The sequence below is a fragment of the Perognathus longimembris genome, chromosome 1 (genome assembly GCF_023159225.1).
Source record: "Perognathus longimembris pacificus isolate PPM17 chromosome 1, ASM2315922v1, whole genome shotgun sequence".
Lineage (NCBI taxonomy): Eukaryota > Metazoa > Chordata > Mammalia > Rodentia > Heteromyidae > Perognathus > Perognathus longimembris.
The window spans coordinates 45,611,178-45,632,155 of NC_063161.1; the positions used below are offsets into that span (position 1 = coordinate 45,611,178).

Sequence of the window (20,978 nt, forward strand, 5' to 3'; positions counted from 1 at the left end):
GAAACTTTGGGCTGCCTACCCCTGGATCCTTTTCTCCTAAGGTTCTCTTAAACATTTCACAGCTCCAAAATACTTGGAACAGCTCTGCTCAATTAACTGCCTGAGCCAGGTTTGAGCAACTCCATTTCCCTGGAAAGATAGGAGGACAGAGAGAGAGAGAGAGAGAGAGAGAGAGAGAGAGAGAGAGAGAGAGAGAGAGAGAGAGAGAGAGATCTGTTCTATAAATTAATAGACTTCTTTTTTTTTCTACCAATGGTAATGACCTGTACTTTTATGAAGAGAGGGGGAGAGGAAAAAGAAATGGACTTTTTGAAGTAGGTTCTCCCAAGTGGTAAAATCACTTTCAAGGATGGGAAATCTATCTCCTCCATCAGGTGTTGAGGTGAGGGTCAGCCACCTGGCACAGAGGCAGGGAACTGAAGTGGGAGCTGAGAAGTGGCTGTGGGTACCTTAGAAGGCTGTACATGGGGACCCATCCCTCTGCCTCTCTATCAGTGTAGGAAAGACTGGTCAGGGGTGGACCCTCAGATGCTTCTCAAGCGAACTGTCTCAGCCCTGCCCAGCCCTGCAGGGGGCACTCTTCAGAGCTAATGTTAGCTCTGCCTTCACTTGTTCTTTCCTGCTGAAAAGGTAGCTGCTGACATCTAGAATTCTGTTTGTTTTGTTTTTTGCCAGTCCTGGGCCTTGGATCTGGGACTGAGCACTGTCCCTGGCTTCTTTTTGCTCAAGGCTAGCCCTCTGCCACTTGAGCCACAGCGCCACTTCTGGCCATTTTCTATATACGTGGTGCTGGGGAATTGAACCCAGGGCTTCATGTATAGGAGGCAAGCACTCCTGCCACTAGGCCATATTCTTAGCCCCTGACATCTAGAATTCTAAAAACATGGATGAGGAGTTTGAGGCCTTTATTTTCAGTCTAAAAGAAAAAAAAAATCTGTGCAGATGCTACTTCTCATCTAGTAAATGCTAACCTGCTATCAGCAGGTAAACTTGGTTTCACAGGAAAGTGAAGCTAATATTCTTAGACATTCTGCTAGTATCCAGTATTCCCCAAAGACACTACTGAAAAGATTGTGTAGGATAGTTCCCTAACCACCTTACTTTCTTATTCGCCTACCCTACCTTGCCTACTGGATAATATCCAGCTCTAAAGCAGGGTCCTAGGTGTTGTTGCTCAATAGTGAATAGGCTTAACCTGAGCAGGAGGTAGGACTGGCTGGTTCCTCAGAAGTGCCATGATTAAATTCCAGTAAGGTTTCAATTGAAGCAGCTCACCTGGTCCCTGTCATCCTTTACAGCAGGTGATAGGTACTGAATGCCTATGCTAATCCAATTCCTTCCCTCCTTAAATAAGAAAGGGGTCAGAGTTGGCATCTAACTCTATGTTGCCAGAGATTCTCATGCATTCTCATCTGGTCTCCTTGACTGTATGCCAATAATTCCTTCATTAGTCCCACTTTATAGTAAATATATATACTTAAGGACTGGGTGCCAGTGGCTCATGCACATAATCCTAGCTACTCAGGAGGCTGAGATCTGAGGATCACAGGTTTGAAGCCAGCCCACGCAGGAAAGTCCATGTGTAGCACATATATGCTACATACATACATACATACATACATACTTCATTAAGGTCAATTCTATATTACTTTCAACTTTTCTTTTTCTGTTTTTGACTAGTACGTGGGCTTGAACTCAGGGACATCACACTTTCGCTTACTTTTGCTCATGCTTATTTCTGTTCATGGCTGGGGCTCTACCACTTGAGCTATGTTTCCAGCCTGGCTTTTGCTGGTTAATTGGAGATGGAGTCTTGTGGACTTTTCTCTCTTGGCTAGCTTTGAACTATGTTCCCCTAAGCCTCAGCCACGTAAGTAGCTACAATTAAGGTGTGTGTAAGCCACTGGCACTTGGCTTTTGCTTGAATTTATTTCTTTTTCTTTTTTACCAGTCCTGGGGCTTGACCTCAGGGCCTGAGCACTGTTCGTGGCTTCTTTTTGCTCAAGGTTAGCACTTTACCACTTGAGCCATTGCCCTACTTCCGGTTTTCTGGTGGTTAGTTGGAGATAAGAATTTTTGGGGGATTTTTCTGCCTGGGCTGGCTTTTAACCATGGTCCTCAGATCTCAGCCTTCTGAGTAGCATGAACTACTCATGAACTACCGGCATGAACTACCGGCACCCAACTACTTGGATATCTTTAAAAGCCATTCATACTGTAGTAAGTTCTGTCTCTGTAAGAATATTTGGCAGGTGTGAAAGTTGTAATATTCTATGATAGTAGAAAAAAGATTAGGGAGATTGTGAACTGGGTTGGTTCTCTATCCTTATCTTCAAAGGATGCAAGTTGGTAGTCCACTGGCTGAATTCAGCCCATGTATGGGCAAGTTTGACTTGCCTCATGGAGTTTTTTTTTTTTTTTAATTGAGTCATTATTTTACAATGGAGTTATTTCAAATAAAAATTCAGATTTCTGATTTTTCCTGGAAAGTCAGAGGATTCACATCCCTGTGCTATACTGACTGGCAGGCCCTGAGTGACTGCTAGTCCTTGAGATGGGACATGGTTCTCTAGCTCATGACAGACCCTCCTGCTCTTCTGCCTCTGTCCTAGCCTACTTTATTTGCTCACATACTCTCCTGGCCACTGCTAGCTTAGAGGTTTGAAACACAGCTCTCAGACTCTCTATTTGGAAGGGGCAGAATTTTATGTTCTGCTGGTGTCTTCAGGAAACAGGAAAAAGAACCTCATCTTCCATCTATTTGCTTCAAATTGTCCCTCTCATAGGGCACATTTGTACTCCCCTCCTAGTCTTTTCCCTCTCCCCTAAACCCCAAGCAGTCTGGGGAAGAAATATCACTATTTAGAGAAAATTAAAATCACAAAAGGTTCATACATGCAATCTTAGCTACTCAGGAGACTGAGATCTGAGGATCACAGTAAGAAGCCAGCCGAAACAGGAAAATGCGCCAGACTCTTATCTCCAATTAAACACCAACAAGTTGGAAGAGAAGCTGTGGCTCAAGTGGTAGAGTGCTAGCTTTGAGCAAAGAAAGCTCAGGGGCAGTTGCCCAAGCCCTGAGTTCAGGCCCCTGGACCAGCACCAAAAACAAACAAGTAAGTCACAAAATAATTGCATGATACTACCAAGTGCTACCAAGCAAGAGTGTCAGCTCTGTGACTGACATTTAATCACGAAGAGGCGTTGTGCCTGGGATGAAGGTTCTCTGCTCTGCCCCACGGGACAGTGTCTGCTCCCAGGCCCGTCCAAATGGAACACACAGAAAGCATACCAGACATATAGGAGCGGCCATTGCAGTCTTCCATATCCATGCTAAAAAGATTCTGTTGAGATAAAAAAAAAAAAAGCTAGATAAGGTTTCTCTTTACTATGTTAGAGTAAGAAAGCAACCTAAAGGATCATTTAAGAAAAACAAAACAAAACAACAAAACCCCTAAAACTCCTTGTCATGTGAAAAAGACAATATACTTGGAGATTTCCTTCAGAGCTAGCACTCTACCATCTGAGCCACAACTCCACTTTTGGCTTTTGGGTGGCAAATTGGAGTCTCATGGACTTTCCTGCCCTAGCTGGCTTCAAACCACAATCTTCAGATCTCCACCACCTGTGTAGCTAGGATAAAAAGCTGAGCCCCTGTGCCTGGCTCAATTCACATCTTTAGGCCTTCTGGGGTGAAAACACTACTTTAGTCCTCTCAGAGTGGTCCTGGATTTTGAGAATGTACTCTTGCCCTATAACAGACTTGATGCTTAAAGACTACATCTCAGCTTTAAAAAAAAAACACGTTAAATTAAATTAATTAATTGAGCCAGTCCTGGGCTTGAACTCAGGGCCTGGACACTGTCCCTGAGCTTCTTTTGCTCTAGGCTGGCACTCTACAATTTGAGCCACAATGCCACTTATGGCTTTTTCCGTTTATGTGGTACTGAGGAATCGAACTCAGGGTTTCATCATACTAGGTAAGCACTCTACCACTAAGCTATAGTCCCAGCCCCTTTTAGCCATTTTTAATAGTTAAAGATAAGGTACCGAGAGGTTATAGTCATATAAGTCAGGTAAAGATTATATTGCTTTTTGGACAATGTAACCCCTTATACCTTAGCTCTTTTTTTTTTTTTTTTTTTCGGTCAGCCATGGGGCTTGAACTCTGGGCCTAGGCACTGTCCCTGAGCTCTTCAGCTCAAGGCTAGCACTCTACCACTTGAGCCACAGCATCACTTCTGGTTTCCTGGTGGTTAATTGGAGATAAGAGTCTCAGACTTTCTTGCCAGGGCTGGCTTTGAATTGTGATCCTCAGATCTAAGCCTCCTGAGTAGCTAGTATTACAGGCACTAGCCACTGGCACTGGGCTATACTTCAGCTCTTAAGGGCAAAGAAACAGCCCATTAAAGCACCAGACTTCAGTTAAAGACAGGGTAGGAAGCCAGATTCAGTCATTTAAGGTGTGTGTGTGCGCGCGCACGTGCTTGTGCGCCCACCCACACATGGTAGTACTGAGGTTTGAACCTACATCCCTACACGTGCTATGCAAGTACTGTAGTACTGAGCACTTGTGTGTACCCCAGCACCTCAGCTCTAAACCTTTTAGGTAGTCTTTCCTTACATCTGATCAGTTACTTTTTGTGTATGTATGGGGCTTGAACACAGGGCTTGGGCACTGTCTCTGAGCTTTTTTTTTTTTTTTTGCTTAAGGCTAGCACTCTACCAGTTGAAACACAGCTTCACTTTCAGATTTTTTTTTTTTTGATGGTTAATTGGAGATAAGAGTCTCACAAACTTTCCTGGCCAGGCTGGCTTCTAATCGAGATCCTCAGATCTCAGCATCCTGAATAGCTAGTATTACAGGCATGAGTCACCAGTGCCTGGCATATATTTGAGTATATATGCATACATATGTGTATAATATATGTATATAATATAATATATGTATGTGAGTATAATTTTAAAGGTAGGTTAATCTATTTTGAAGGAAAGCAAGCAGTTATTGGCAGTAAAGTATTAAACAATCAAGAACTGAGAACAATTAAAAGTGATAATTTGTTGCAAAGAATTATATCCTTAGGATATAATTAGGAGCCTGTGGGAGTAGAAAACAAATCTATCTGGTAGAAATTTGCATACATCAAAACTGCTTTTACCACTTATCTAATAAAAATCAATGCCTCAGAGACAGATTTTGAGGGAGCAGGTGTGGGCAAAGGAACAAGCCCGGTGGCCACTTGAGACTCTTGCTCTCTTGACTCCCACAGAGGCAGACAGGTAGAAATTTGGTTTGCCTGCAATATAGATTGAGTGATGGCAGGGTATGGTGTGTGTGGGGAACAGAGGGAATATCTGTTTCTCTTCCGCCTCCCATTCTTTTTTATCTTTTTTTGCCAGTTCTGGGGCTTGAACTCAGGGCCTGAGCACTGTCCCTGGCTTCTTTTTGCTTAAGGCTAACACTCTACCACTTGAGCCACAGTGCCACTTCTGGCCTTTGCTGTTTATGTGGTGCTGAGGAATTGAACCCAGGGTTTCATGTATATGAGGCAAACACTCTAACACTAGGCCATATTCCCAGCCCCATCCTCTCCCATTCTTTTTTTTTTTTTTGCTAGTCCTGGGCCTTGGACTCAGGGCCTGAGCACTGTCCCTGGCTAGGACTCTGCCACTTGAGCCACAGCGCCACTTCTGCCCGTTTTCTACATATGTGGTGCTGGGGAATCGAACCCGGGGCTTCATGAGTCAAGCACTCTTTCCACTAGGCCATGTTCCCAGTCCTCCCTCCCATTCTTGTCTGAAGCAAAGCTCATGAGAAAGCATGGGCTTACTTTTCACTCATTCCATGAGAGAGATTCCTAACCTCAACACTATTTCCTGAGAAAGCTTCAGTGGGGATGAAAAATTCTCTAAGTTTATTCCCACCTTTCTCCAGTCCTCTTTCTCCATCTCCTACTGGGGTTTGAACCTAGGGCCTCATCCTTACTAGGCAGGTGCTGTACCACTTAAGCCACACCCCTAGACTTCAACTTCTCTTCTTCTTCTTCTTCTTTTTTTGTTTTGTTGTTGTTGTGGGGCTTGAACTCTGGGTATGGGCACTGTCCCTGAGCTCTTCAGCTCAAGGCTAGCACTCTACCATGTGAGTCATAGTACCAGTTCCAGTTTTGGGGTGGTTAATTGGAGATAAGAGTCTCATGGTGGGGCTGGGGATATGGCCTAGTGGTAGAGTGCTCGCCTCCTATACATGAAGCCCTGGGTTCGACTCCCCAGCACCACATATATAGAAAACTTGACCAGAAGTGGCACTGTGGCTCAAGTGGTAGAGTGCTAGCCTTGAGCAAAAAAGAAGCCAGGGACAGTGCTCAGGCCTGAGTTCAAGCCCCAGGACTGGCCAAAAAAAAAAAGAGTCTCATGGTCTTTCCTGGCTTTGAGCCATGATCCTCAGATCTCAGCCTTCTGAGTAGCTAGGATTACAGGCATGAGCCACCAGCACCCACTTCTCTTTGACACCCGCTTCAACTTTTCTTTTCTTGACATCCTCCCTGGAATGGACTGAGCTTTGGGACCAGACCACTATCAAGCCACTACAATAAGTGATTGCATGAAGGCCTCTTAAGGCGCAATGATTAGAGAAGCCCAAGTCCACATGGTCAGATAAGTCATACCCTTTGGAAATAGCCACGGTCTTGAGGTGGTCAGAGATCCAAAGACAAGGGAGGGCAGTCTAGTGCCTAGGGCTCCTGTCATTTCCAAGTCATTAGCTCCATACGTGCCTGTTAAAACAACCACAAAGCTTAAAGTGTCATGTATCCCCTTTTTCCACATACAAGAGGTACAAGCAAGATTTCCTCTGTTTTCTTAGAAAAACTGAGACTCAGAGCAGTCAAATTGCTTGTTCCAGTGTTCCAGGTAACACAAGTCTCCTATCTCCCTAAATGTGTTTTTTTTTTGTTGTTGTTGTTTGTTTTTGTTTTGCTGGTCCTGGGGCTTGAACTCAGGGCCTGAGTGCTGTCCCTGAGCTCTTTTGCTCAAGGATAGCACTCTACCACTTGAAGCCACAGTACCACTTCTGGTTTTCTAGTCGTTAATTGGAGATAAGAGTCTCATGGGCTTTCCTGCCTGGATTGGCTTTGAACTGAGATCCTCAGACCTCAGCTTTCTGAGTAGGTAGGAATACAGGCGTGAACTACCAGCACCCGGCAGATGTGATCTTTTGAATACACCAGGTTGCTCAAGGCTTCTTGGATGTTCTTGCTTTCTGCTGTTTCAAACATCATTTAAGGCAACTTTCCCTTTGATGTGATCTCTGTGGGAGTGGGGTCTGTTACTTAAAAAAGGAAGAACAAGTTGATCTGGTTCTAAGAGAAAAAATTTGCCTCTGTGTGTGTGTGTGTGTGTGTGTGTGTGTGTACATCTGCCCATGTAAACCAGAGCCTACATAGCAGCAGAGGGACAAAGCAGTCAAAACATAGCATTGAAATGGGCTCAAAACCACTTCCAGGAGTGTCTGAAAAAGTGTTTCTGAGTTGGACTTTCTTCCTAGTAGAAAACCGAGCTCTCTGGCTTCCTAATGGCTGTTAACAGGTGCTCTGTGACGCATCTTGGGCAAAATCAGTACTTAGCTGCCTCCAACTGGTCTAAATGCCAAGTTGGTAATCCTGGAAGTGAGAGTGTGTGAGTCTGCTGTCCTCAGTCTCAGTTTTCTAAAAACTAGGAGCAAAGCAGCAGATGTACTTCACTCTCTGCTCAGATCCTCCCGCAGCACATGACTCCCAACCTCCCACTCCCTATCCTGCAAAACACCTCCTCCCCTTCAGGACCAGGCAGGCAGCTTTAGTGTCTCTTTAGGGAACTGGGTCAAATTAGACAGTGCCAACTAGACACAATAAAGAAGGAGGAGGTTTAAGGAAAGAGAAGTTAGTGATAGGAGGCCTATTTGGCGCAAAGATCTTGGATGGAAAGTGGCTTTAAAGCAATATAACCATCATTCAGTGATAGAGGTGAGAATTATGTATTGTAAATTCGGCTTAGTGAGTTTTCAGAAGAAGTGGAAACTGATAATCTCCCAACTCAAAAAGGGAAGTAAGTATCTGTGACAAGGGCACAAAGGTTGATTCCAGTAACCTTTGGAAATAAACACTTTTCTTTTTGTGCACGTGTGTGTGTGTGTGTGTGTGTGTGTGTGTGCCTTAATATGTTAAACAAATGTTTTCCCATACCCCCAGCTCTCCCAATTCTTGGGAATGGACTTGTCATCTTAACAACAGTTTTCCATGGCCTTGGCTTTCTCATCAATATCACAATTGAGTAGGAATAGGTGAAAACGATATCCTTTCATCATCATCATCATCATCATCATCATAATCATCATCATCATCATCATTATTTTGTCGGTCATGGGGCTTGAACTCTGGGCCTGGGTGCTAGCCTGCTCTACCACTTGAGCCACAGCACCACTTCCAGTTTTCTGGTGGTTAATTGGAGATAAGAATCTCATGTATTTTCCTGCCCCTGCTGGCTTTAAACCAAGATCCTCAGATCTCAGCCTCCTGAGTAGCTAGGATTACAGGTGAGCCACCAGTGCTGGGCCAAAGTAGAAATTTCTCTTTAGTTCCCCTTTGGACTAGAGATAGAGTCCGGTGATTCTTAAGTTCAGACAGAATTTCCCATGTATCTTGGATGTGAACAATTCAGGTACCATAAGTAAACAAAGCCTAGAGCATCACCCTCTGTGCCTTCCTGAACTGAATGAAATCTGAGAAAACCATGGCAGAATTACATAGGTTAGCAGGGAGCTGATGGCTCATACCTTTAATCCTAGCTATTCAGGAGGCTGAGATCTGAGGATCATGGTTTGAAGCCAGGCAAGGCAGGAAAGTCCAGGACACTTTTATCTCCAATTAATCACCAGAAAACCGGAAGTAGCACTGTGGCTTAAAGTGGATGAGTTCTAGTCTTGAGCAAAAAGCTCAGGAACAGCACATAGGCCCCGCTTTCAAGCCCCATCACCAACAAAAAACAACAACAACAAACTACATAGTTTGCTCTGCTCTGTCAGCGCTTTACATGCCTGGAGAGGGAGAAAGAGGCAGCGGGTTAGGGAAATAGGTGGAATTAAATAAGTATTATCTACAAATTGACTGCAGATACCTTTCCAGAAAACAAATCTAGACATTAAGCAATCATAGCTCTAAATGATCTTTAGGTTCAACCTAGTGACCTCTGAAGGAAATTACCAATTTTTGCTCAGTTCATGTGTCTTTTTTTTCTTGAGGGAGGAGTGTCAGTCCTAGGGCTTGAGTTTAACACAATCTCTGAGCTTTTGTGCTCAGCTTTTGAACCACAGCTCCAATTCTGGCTTTTTGGTGGTTAACTGGAGTCTCACAGACTTATTTGCCCAAGCTGACTTTGAACCACAAGCCTCAGATCTCAGCCTCCTGAGTAGCTAGAAAGTCTTTTTTAATTTTGTATTTTGTATTTTATTTTGCCAGGCTGTAGATGGTGATCTCCTGCTTATGTAGAATATACATGAATCAGCTCAGCTCTCGGGTGTAGAGAATGCTAAGGTCATCCTAGAAATGGCCAGTGTATAAAATAAAAAGAAAGGCGAGAAGAGCTGGAAACACAACTTCGGGGTGGAGGTAGGGGGATGTCACCTTTTAGACTTCAGATGGGTTCTTTCTTTTGTTCTCTGTACTTCCTGTCTTCCCTATGCAGACTGTGGAACAGAGAGAAGGCTAAGATTTGGGAGTGGGAGGAGATATAATCCTAAATCTCCACCTCATGTCTCATTTTAGGACTTACGGAACTAAGGAAAGGGCCCAACTAAACACACTTTAAATCACCAGGTATGATGCACACAAGATTATTCTTTCTGGATTTTTTTGGATATACCCTTGGGTCTGTAAGCCCTGTGTTTATGAAAAGGGCACCACTGTTTAGTTGTATGTTTGGGCAGAAGCGGGGAAGTACAGTAAAGGAGTTTAATTTGACCTTTATAATAATCAGTTTTGAAGTCAAAGATACCTGAAGCAGGGCTATCTCTCTCAAGTGTTTGAAAGTTCAGGGTAGGGTAGCAAAAGCACAGGAGAAAAAGGAACAGTCTTCTGGCTGGAACATGGTAGTCCCTAATACATAAAAGAACTCACTATTGTTTGGGCCAGAAAGATATTTTCAAGCACTTCTGGTAACAGACTGACTCTTGCTCTGATAAGTCATGCTAAATCTCTCTACTTTCTTTGGAAGGCCCTGGAGGGAAGTGCTCCGGGACCAGGAAGCTTGAAGCTAGTGTGGGGTTCAAACAGAGTTCAGTTGAACCCTAGGACTTTTTTTTTTTGGCCAGTCCTGGGACTTTGACTCAGAGCCTGAGCTCTGTCCCTGGCTTCTTTTTGCTCAAGGCTACCACTCTACCTCTTGAGCACCACTTCCAGCCTTTTCTGTTTATGTGGTGCTGAGGAATTGAACTGGGGACTTAGTGCATGGTAGGCAAGCACTCTACCACTAAATCACATTCCTAGCCCCCCCTGCCTTTTTTTTTTAACTCTAGATTTTAAAAGAAGAAACTAAGCCCAGAGTCACTTATCTGGTTGGCAATGGAAGTAGCACAAGCAGAGCCCAGGTTACCAGTAAAGAGTTCTCTCCACTGGGGCACAAAGTTTAATCTTGGCCTACCTGGAACATTTGGACCACCCAGTTTGCTATCTTTCTTGGGTTATGAGATGAACAAGTTTTTTAGTCTATATCTTTGTGACTTAAAACACTGAACTAGAAACACAAGCTTATGGATAAGAGAATACATAATCCCCTTCAGAAATTATGAACTAGGGCTGGGAATGTGGCTTAGTGGTAGAGTGCTTGCCTACCATGCATGAAGCCCTGGGTTCGATTCCTCAGTACCATATAAACAGAAAAAGCCAGAATTGGCGTTGTGGCTCAAGTTGTAAAGTGCTAGCCTTGAGCATAAAGAAGTTCAGTGACAGTGCACAAGCCCTGATTTCAAGCGCCAGGACTGGCAAAAAAAAAAAAAAAAAATGCACTAGAGGAAATTGCCAAACTGTTGCTCACTGATTCTCTTCATGGTAGAAACAGAGGCTTCTTGGTTCATGGACTTACCCCAGAATATATGTGCTGCATTGGTGGCTATAAGGTGGTTATTACATCTAAGGACTAGATTCATATCAGTACTATGTGTTCTTAGATGTTTCTGTCTGATAAAACTTGACCTTGACTGCTTCCTGAACAGAGTTTATAACTCTTCCAAGAGGGGGTAAACGGCCTGGAATTCAGAGCCTTCTCCAGCAAACACAGTCAGGAGACCAATTAAGAAAAGGAGTGGCTCTGCGTTGTCCATACTCAGAGTCCCACATGTCCATGGTTTTCTCCAGAGTAAAGCAAGGTTAGATATACCTGACCAATGAAAACTTACCTTTTTAAAAATTTCTTTAGACACAGTGAGAGTGTGTATGCATGAGAAAAAGTGAGAGTGTGTGTGCTGCTGTATGTGGAGAGAGAGAAAGAACCAGAGTTAGTAGGAGGGAGGAAAAGATAAGGAACAAACTAATATGTGCCACTTTAAGAGAAAAGAATTCCTCTGTGGATCTTCATAAGGGAAGGGAGCAGGTTAAAAGATGGGATAAGTTTCTCCCATGCTGGGAAGTACAAGCAGATTCCAAACTAAGAACAAATAAAGAAGAATCTTTCAGTTGCATTTTCTTTGGAAAAAAGTCAGGACTTCTTTCTGAGCTACATCTGAAACCTAAACCTATCCTAAACCTACTGAGAGGAAGGGGCTGGTCCAGAAGCTGCCATTAACTAACTGCTCTTAGTGAGCAACAAAGACTATCATGTGCCTGAAACATCAACATCCACTGCCAGGCAGGATAGGTACCCAAAGCTGCCAACATGAGAACGGCTTTCATTACCTCAGGTCCATCCCAGAAGCTCCAGTGAGAGCTCTCCTGCTTTCCAATAGTATTTTTTTTTTCCCCTGATAGTATTTTTACCTCAGAAGCCATTTATCTGACTGGTCTCAAGTCCCAAGGGACTGTCTAGATTCTCTGGCTTTAGACTGGTGGAAGGGAAGGCCAAGGGCCCCTGTAAATCTCCAAGGAAAAGTCACTGACCTACTGGCCCATGAGATCAGAACTTACCAGCTGAGCATTTTATACATGATTACCTAACAAGGCATTTTCCTTCTTTTTCAGTATTCGGGACTGACATCAGGACTTAGCAAGCACTCTACCACCTTAGCCACACTACCCCAGCCCTATCAATGCTTTCAATTTTTGCCTCCCCCCCACTCTGGCCTTGTCAGTCCACAGATCTAATATATTTTTTGCATATACACACACACTCTGGGAGCCTTGGGCTCTCACTTGGCTCTTTTGCTCTACTATTTGAGCCATATGCACATTTCCAGCTTTTTGCTGGATAGTTGGAGACAAGGATTTGTTTGCCCTGGATGGCTTTAAACTGGGATCCTTAGATCTTGGCCTCCGGGTGTAAATCACTGGCACCTGGCTTGAGTGGACATATTTAAAGTAGTTGGACCCCTGACTTTCATGCTTCCTAAGGATCTAAAGAAATAGTAGGCAACATGAGCAAGCACTAATTAGTAAGGGGAGATGGCCTCAATGGTCATCTGGCTGGAGGCCTAGAGCTGACAGGTGAACAGGTAAGGAACCAAGTTCAACAGGCTGGGGAAGACATTCAACAGAAGTTACTAACATGTGAGACTTGATAAAATTCACAACAGTAAATAGTTTTGCTGAGCAGAGAATGAGGTGACAGTGAGCAAAGCTTGACAAGGTAGTTAGTAATGGAAGCAGAGTTGGTAGACTCTTAACCTTGAATACCTTATTTCTGTAACATATATCAAAAGGTCCATGTTCTCTTAAACATTCTCCTTACTCCCTAGGTGGGATTAGTTATGATTTTAAAAATAAACAATACATGGGGCTGGGAATATGGCCTAGTGTCAAGATTGCTTGCCTAATATACACGAAGCCCTGGGTTCAATTCCCCAGCACCACATATATAGAAAATTTCCAGAAATGGTGCTGTGGCTCAAGTGGCAGAGTGCAAGCCTTGAGCAAAAAGAAGCCAGGGACAGTGCTCAGGTCCTGAGTTCAAGCCCCAGGACTGGCAAAAATAAATAAACAATACAAAGAAAGTCAATGTAAAATTTGAAAGTGAGTACAACTCTAGGAGAAGGGGTAAGAAAATAACTGGGAATGGGTCTCTGTGGAGACATACACGGAGGACTATTGGGCTATTTTCATATTCAGGAAGCAAGCAGATTACTCCTTTTTTTGGGGGGGGGCCCATAATCCCAGCCCCAGATTATTCCTTAAAATTTTCTTCTTTTTTTCCCCTTTGGGTACTGGGGCTTGAACTCAGGGCCTGGGTACTCTACCTTTTGAGCCACACCTCCACTATTTTTTTTTCTTCCAAGCTAGGGCTCAACCATTTGGACCACAGCCAGCTTTTTTTTTTTTTTGGTAGCTAATTGGAGATAAGAGCCTCATGAAGTTTCCTGACCCGAGCTATCTTCGAACCTCCGATCCTCAGATCTCAGCCTCCTGAGTACCTAGGATTACAGGTGTGAGCTAATGGTGGCGCAGCTGCCTTCCCCAAATTTGCAGCTCGTGCCTGGATATCCGTCCTAGGACTTCTATTGCCTTCCTCTCGCAGGTGTCTTCTGTAGTGACATCTTTTCCTTCACAATCTGGCTTCTCAAGTTCCTACACGCCCAGCACTCCGTCCTAAGTTTCTTCCCGGCTCCATATTTCCCCTACTCTGTTCATGGCTTCGCAGACATTCCCATGAGGCCTACACCTTTTCCCTCCAGCCTTTCTCTGAAGCTGGCTGGCTTTCCTTTCCTAGCTCGGCCCCTCCGTTCTACCCTAGCCATACCCCAGAGTGTGTCCTCAAACCCCACCCCCCCATCCATCTCCCGCCTTAAGACCCTCAGCTTTCTGACCCCTCCCCGACTCCGTCCCCAACAGTGGTGACTCGGGACCGTGTCTTCCAGGCAAACTTCGGTCCCTCCAGGCCTCAGCCCAACCCTCCCGCAGCCCACATCTCCCCACGCTTCACGGTCCCGCCCCGAAGGCCCCGCCCACCTCGGCCGAGACCCCGCCCACCGCCCCTCCTGAGCCCCGCCCCTCACTCACCTGAGGCGTCTCCGCGCGCGCGCGCGCGCGCGGAAGAAGGCTCGACGGGGCTGTGGAGTGAGGGAACAGTGGAGGGAAAGAGAAGAAACGAGGGTCCCCCACTCTGGTCCTGGTGGCCCAGTGCGAGGGAGGGGTAGTAGGATCACTGAGGCGGCGGTAGCCAGGCCGAAGCCGGGACCCGTGTGCTCAGTGGCGGCGGCTTCATTTCCATCACCCGGGCTTCACCTGAGGAGCGATTGACCCCCCCATGAGGTCCCCCCCATTACAGCCGCCCCCCTCCCGACTAACTTCCGGTCCCACTACCAGGCGACAGGCGACTGGGCTGAACACCGAGCATCCTGGAGCCCGGGAGACTGCTGGGGGAAAAATAAGGGGGAGAGGAGCCAGGGCAGACTAGCCGAGCGCCGAAAAGTTCAAATCCGAAAGGCGCTGTCGCACGCGGAGGACGAGGCTGCCTATTATCTGTCTGCATCTCGTTTGCAAACTGGGTGCCCACTGGGCGTCCCCCATGCCCCCTGTCCTTCCTAAATTAACCGCGATTTTACTCTCCGCATTTTTTGCCTTTCCTGTCAAGGGCCTAGGAATCAGGGGAAGGGTTTGATTTTTTTTTTTTTTTTAATTTGTCTTCGTAGCTGCCTCCAAGTCCTTCACTTAGGCCTTAATGCAGATGCTGACTTCAGAGGAGGAGGAAGTTTTTCTCTGACTTCTCAGAGACTGTTCACCCCCTCGGCAGTTCTGGGCTAGTCTCCCAAGTCCTAACACCACTGTCAGCCTCCCTCTTGCCAGAAAGGCCCCAGAGTGAAAAATCGCAAACATATTTTATTGATTTAGAAGAAGTATTGATACAAAATAGAGGGTGTTGTGCTCCTTGCTATGGGTTCTCACAACCCCCTGGAAATTTAGAGGTGGTAGAAAATAGTATAAACATTTCTTTCATAAGCCACACACATTCCTGAAGATCCCAAGAAAAGCAAAATAAGGCCTGGATGGCAATAGATATTTGAAGCAGAGGGTGCCAGGAAGAAATAATTGTCTCCAGATGTGTGTCTGTGTGTGTGCTGGTACCAGAGCTTGAACTCAGTACCTTGTGCTTTCAGTTGCTTTTTCCACTCACAGCTGAGCCATATCTTCATCACTCACTTGAGATATATCTCCAGTCCCATAATTTCACTTTTTTTTTTTTTTTAAATCTCTAGGCCCTTGCTCCAACCTGTTAGCAAAGGGTGGTGCCTGGGTAGGGCTTAGTACAGGTTTGTGATCCAAGAAGTGGAGAGGAAGGAAAGGTTTCTGTGTGACAGTGAGAACAGAGTGTGTGTGGGAAAGGGGTTGAAATAGGTCTGGGATATAAGATGACTCCATTCCATGCTTTCACGGGGTAACATGGACATGGACACGGTGCCAGGCATTGCTGAGCACACCCCGAAGGTTCCAGATTGGGGCCACAGTATCTGGTTGCACATTGTAGCTGTCATCCACAGCCTTACAAACAATGTTCAATTCCTTTTGCTCAGCTGGCACAGGCACTTGCAGCTGCCATAAGCGCCAGGCCCACGCCTTCCTGGGGTGCTGTTCTTTTCCATCCAGCTCAGCTGCCTGCCAGGTTAGCCCCCCATCCAGAGAGACATCCACACGGATCACAGCCCTGCCACCACCACTCCATGCATAGCCCTTGATGGTCACTTCTCCTGATTCTATAGTCTGTCCATCCTGAGGTTCTGTGATGGCTGACTGGACAGGTAACTCCTGGATAGATGGGGCTGAGCCAAAGTCTACAGTGTCCCAGTCCACAGATGGAGAAAAGCCTTTGTAATCCCGCCGCTGCCAGTGACTGTGACTTTCCTCTGTCTCCACACTCACTCTACCTAGCCATTTGACATGGCGGGCACCCACCACACCAGGAACCACCACCCGCACAGGGAAGCCATGATCACGGGGCAGAGGCTGCCCATTCATTTCATATGCCAGCAGGACCTCAGCTTCAGGATCCAAGGCCCGAGCCAGAGGGATGGATGCTCCGTAGGCAGTTCCAGTGGGGTCTGAGTCCAGACCTTCAAAGCAGACATGGGCCTCATTTTCACAGAGTTGGTGACCGGCCTCCGCTAACACATCACAGAGCCGTGCTCCAGCCCAGCGTGCAGTGCTGATGGCTCCTGTCCTCCATTCTAGACCTTTTACTTCCTTGACCTGAGTCATTTCAGAGCGCCGGTTGCCAGCACACTGCAGGGTGACTGTGATCTCATGTTTAGGAAACTTACGTAAGTCATCCAGAGACAAGGACAGGGAATGACCTCCAGGTGCTCCTACTATGTGCAAGCGATAGGTTTCTGGGTCCAGCTTAGGTACAGGCAGATGGTTTCGAGTGAAGAAGATAGAATTGGGAGTAATGTAGTTTTCTGTTAACAACTCAGGAGGAGGTTCTGCGTTAAAAGGGCGATGGCTGTTGACCCTCAGGGCTGGGTGACGTACAGGATCTTCAGCATAAGGATCAGAAGTCTCTACGGTAGAGGCTACATTGTCTTCCGGGTCCAGCTCCCCAATTTTATACTGGGCAAGTAACTCACGCACATGGGGCTGGTTGTGTACAGCATAGAGGGCCCAAAAGGGCTCTAGGGGACCCCCAGCTGCTAGCATCAGCTTGGATGGGCCACCTGGGTGTAGGTCTACAAATTCTGTGACATCAAAGACATCAGAGCCCAGAGTCACCCAGATCCCAGTGTGAGGGCTTTTGTGGGAACGGACCTCCTCTTTGGTGTAAATTCGTGGTGACTCCTGAGCAGCCTGTAGGAAGGGGAGATGCAAAATAAAAGGGAACAGAATATTAAATCACTCTAGCTTGGGCTGGGAATGTGGGAGTAGAGTGCCTATCTAGCATACACAAAGCCCTGGGTTTGATTCCTCAGTACCACATAAACAGAAAAAGCCAGAAGTGGCACTGTGGCTCAAGTGGTAGAGCACTAGCCTTGAGCAAAAGAAGTTCAGGAACAGTGCTCAGGCCCTGAGTTCAAGCCCAGGACAGGCAAACAAACAAACAACAACAAAAAACACTAGCTCACAGCCTTAGCCATTGGGTAAGGAAGGTGGCAGACAGCATCTCCACTGTGCATGAAGACAGTGTTGGCCTGGGCCCTGTGTAACCAGCAGGAAAATGGCTCGTGTCTGGACTGGGGAGTTTGCTTGAAGTTCACTAGTTCACTAGGACCACTCTGTTCTTGGTGTGTGTGTGTGTGTGTGTGTGTGTGTGTGTGCATGTATGCCAATACTCTAGGCTTAGGTGCTGTTCCTTAACTTATTCCACAGAGCTCTGGTACTCTATCACTTGAACCACACCTCCACTTCCCACTTTTTGTTAGTTAGTTGGAAATAATAGTCTCATAGACTTTCTTTCCTAGGTGGACTTTTAGTTGCAATCCTCAGATCTCAGCCTGCCGAGTAGGCAGGATTACAGGCATGAGCCACCTGTGCATTTGTTCTGATAATGAAACCCTTTTCCCACTTACCCTACACCGATGGTCATGATAGGCCAATACTGCACCAAGGCCTAGTAAGGTTCCTATGGCTCTCCATCCCCCAGTACTGGAGTTACCACCAGAGGTGAGTCTGGGGCTCTGAGGTTGAAATGAATCATTTGTAGAACAGGCCTGAATACACAGCCTTGAGGGAGTTGACTTCAGTCTGGAAGAGAGAGATCTTAGTAGTGAAAGTGCCAGCGAGGGTCGGTGATCTATCTCTCCCTAACCTTGGTTCCTTCAATTGGAATTCAGTTTCTTCAGAGATGAGTGGGGCAAGAGGAATGTGTATTTCCCTTTCCTGCTAGCATATCTTTCTCAACTAGCATATCTGCTAGATAATTACCTGGGAGATACTAAGTACTAGGAAGGGACCGCCTACCTGTAGGTCTGTCTAAAGCCCAGGACCAGAGCTCTGTGTAGCAGCAGCATGGTGGCAGACCTGTAGGAGGAAGAGTCCAATATGAACAAGAAAACCAGGCTGGCTTAGTGGCTGCTTACCATACATGAAGCCCTGGGTTCTGTTTCTCAGTACCACATAAACAGAAAAAGCCAGAAGTGAAGCTGTGGCTCAAGGGGTAGTGCTAGCCTTGAGCAAAAGCAGCTCAGGGACAGTGCCAAGGGCCTGATTCAAGCCCTGGGACTGGCCAAAAAAAAAAAAAAAAGGAAAAAAAAAGAAAACCCTTTTTGAAGGGCCATTAGGAGGCCCAAGGGAGTGGACAGGAGGAAGACATCAAAAAGGACAGAAAAAAAAAAAAAAAACGGGTCAGTAAGGAACTCAGAACAAATGGGGAGATTTGAAAGTTGAGGGTAGTAGCATCCAATGGCCCTCAGGGAAAATAAGAGTACTTCAAAGATTGTGCTGACAAGTGAATGGGGGACAGAGAAATAGGGAACAGATACTTCTAGAATCATCTTATCTCCCACTCACTACTCTCTAATTTTTCCACTATAAAGAACAATGCTTGGGGCCATGGGATAATGTCTACTAAGATGCCAATTTAGTTCTTATTCAAGCACTCTTGCCACTAGGCCATATTCCCAGCCCCTAGTTCTTATTTTATTATTTTTAAATTTCATTCTTCTTCTAATTACTTTTATTCTAATTATTATTATTGTTTTGCCAGTCCTGGGGCTTGAACTCAGGGCCTGAGTACTGTCCCTGAGATTCTTTTTGCTCAAGGCTAGCACTCTACTGGCTTTTTCTATGTATGTGGTGCTAAGGAATTGAACCCAGCACTTCATGTATATAAGGTAAGCACTCTACCACTAGGCCATATTCCCAACCCTTCTGATTATTATTATTATTATTAGTGTGTGGGGTGCTGGGGATCTAACAAAAAATACTCACAAATGTTGGACAAATGTCCTACCTTGAGCTACACCTCCAACCTCAGTTTGCTGACAATTATTTCTAGTCAGCAGAGACCAACTAAGGGCCAGATTGATATTAACAGGGACAAAAAAGAAAAAAAAAAAAGGGTGAAAAACATAGGAGTAGCCCAACAGGGTGAAGGAGCCCAGATTCTAGAGGCAAAGTGCCTTGGGTTTGTAAAACCAGGCCTTGCTTTTACCTGGTTCCCTGGGCAAGATACCAAAGCCTCTCTGAACTTGTGCTCTTATCTCTGAAATAAGATCTACCTAGCAAGTGATATAAAGAGTAAACAATTGTTTTTAAAGGCCTTTCCCCTTCTCTCTCTCTCTCCACCCTTCCCATCTAAAATAATTGACCTCGCTTGGATAACTGAACCCTAACTTGGAATCTCCACCCAGCTCTAGGTCATTCTAGAAGGCTCAGTAAATTGAGGGAGTCAATGGCCAGGATGTCAGGGGATGGGCCAGAGAAGGAAGTTAATTTTTCTGCGCAGCAAAGCATTGACCGAGAAGGATCAGGATCGAGGTGAGAGGATAAGTGTGCCAATTGCTGATGAGATGCCAGGAGTGGGAGTTGGTGGGTGGGGAGATCACCACTGGGGAGGCAAGAAATTGAGAATAGAAACAGAGCTCATGCTCTATCCCTGGATCAGGGGGGCCCTCACGCTCCCTGACACCTACCCTCGATTCGATGCCAGTAGCCTAGTTGCACCAGACTGGAGTCCTAGGTTTGGGAGGCATGGCCACTCCTCGGTGGGGGTAGCAGCCCCTCACTCCTAGGGGACTATACACAAGCAGCAGTTTCGGGGCAGGCAGCCGGTCCGAGGCCACTGCCCAGCTGCTGGCACAAGCGGTCTTGTGGCAGTTACCCCCCCAGTTCCCACAGCCTCCCGGGCGTCGGGAGGGGAGGCTCCGGTCCCTTTGTTGTTGTTAAGGTTTGGAGATCTGCAAAACGCCAAAGCCCCCACCCCCACCCTCCGTCCCCGAGCCGCCGGCCTCCCTCCGCCGCTCCCTCCCAGCCGCAGTCCGCTCACCCGGCTCCGCGACCGCCGCTCCGCAAGGTAGCCAGCCCCGCACCCGGAGCGCCCTCAGAGGGGAGGGGAGGGGCGGGACCGTGACATCACGGGCCTGTGGATGAAGGCGGCACGTTCTCCGCAGCCCCCACCTCGGGGGCGGGGCTGTGACGTCACAAGCCCATCCATGAAGGCCTCGCGCCCCCCAGCAGCCCCCACCGCCGGGCGGGATCGTGACGTCACAATCCCACCAAAGAAGGCCTCGCACCTCCCCCTCCCCCGCACCTTCCCCCCGCGGGGCGGGGCCTCACGCCCCCTCAGCCCTGCCGCAGCTATTTGGCTGCGGACGGTGAACTCCCCGCGCCAGCTGGAGGGCGGCTGGGGGAGGCGGGCGTCGCGGGGTGGGCCCCTGCTACACAGCTGTTGACCCCGAGTTGATTACGGGCCGGGTGACCCGGGCCAGGAGCAGGAGCCGCACCCACGTCCGGACCGCGGGCACCGGATGAGGACCTGGGCTCCCCGGACCAGGGCCAGAGACCGCGACGCCCCGCCCTCCGCAGCTGGGGGTCTGGGCGGAGATCCGAGCGCCTTCCGCGGGCGCCGTTGGGACCGGGTCGGCGGCTCCCCGTGCGAGCTCCTCCCCGGCTACGTGCAGTCGCCACCAGCTCGGCCCGGTTGCGCGCTTCAGGGAAAGCAAGGTCTACCTCTCAGTTCTCTTATGCCCAGGGTCGCAGTGGTCAGTCACCCCTCCCCAGCAGCCGTGTTGCCGGCGAAGGCCTTTTTGCCCGAATGTGGCCAGGGGAGGCTGTCTCCGGAATGTGGGGTTCGGGCAGACCGAGTGGGGCAGTAACAGGTTGAAAAAAATCACACCCTTGGCTTGCAGCCGGTCACCCCGCCTGACCTTGGCCTTT

At 47.1% G+C, this 20,978-nt stretch overlaps 2 protein-coding genes across 4 annotated transcripts in view; both read right to left on the minus strand.

Moving 5' to 3' along the window:
- Positions 1-14,612, minus strand: part of Ikzf4 (IKAROS family zinc finger 4) — a 32,617-nt gene extending 18,005 nt beyond the window's left edge. Inside the window, exons 1-2 of one of the 3 annotated variants that reach the window (XM_048362138.1) lie at positions 14,175-14,612; positions 3,293-3,344 (exon numbers count right to left, since the gene is read on the minus strand). In XM_048362138.1, the coding sequence (XP_048218095.1) occupies positions 3,293-3,313 (21 nt within the window). In that variant the 5' untranslated portion in view covers positions 3,314-3,344; positions 14,175-14,612. Of the gene's footprint in view, positions 1-3,292; positions 3,450-6,665; positions 6,954-14,174 lie in introns of those variants that run through there. The other 2 variants (XM_048362147.1, XM_048362157.1) reach the window with 2 other exon arrangements.
- A 361-nt stretch (positions 14,613-14,973) lies between these two features.
- Suox (sulfite oxidase) lies at positions 14,974-20,216 on the minus strand. Its single transcript, XM_048362176.1, has 4 exons — positions 20,089-20,216; positions 18,063-18,122; positions 17,672-17,846; positions 14,974-16,952 (listed from the first exon to the last, which is right to left on the minus strand). Exons 2-4 carry the CDS (start codon positions 18,110-18,112, stop codon positions 15,543-15,545), a joined length of 1,635 nt encoding a protein of 544 aa, XP_048218133.1. The 5' UTR covers positions 18,113-18,122; positions 20,089-20,216; the 3' UTR covers positions 14,974-15,542.
- Positions 20,217-20,978: the final 762 nt, after the last annotated feature.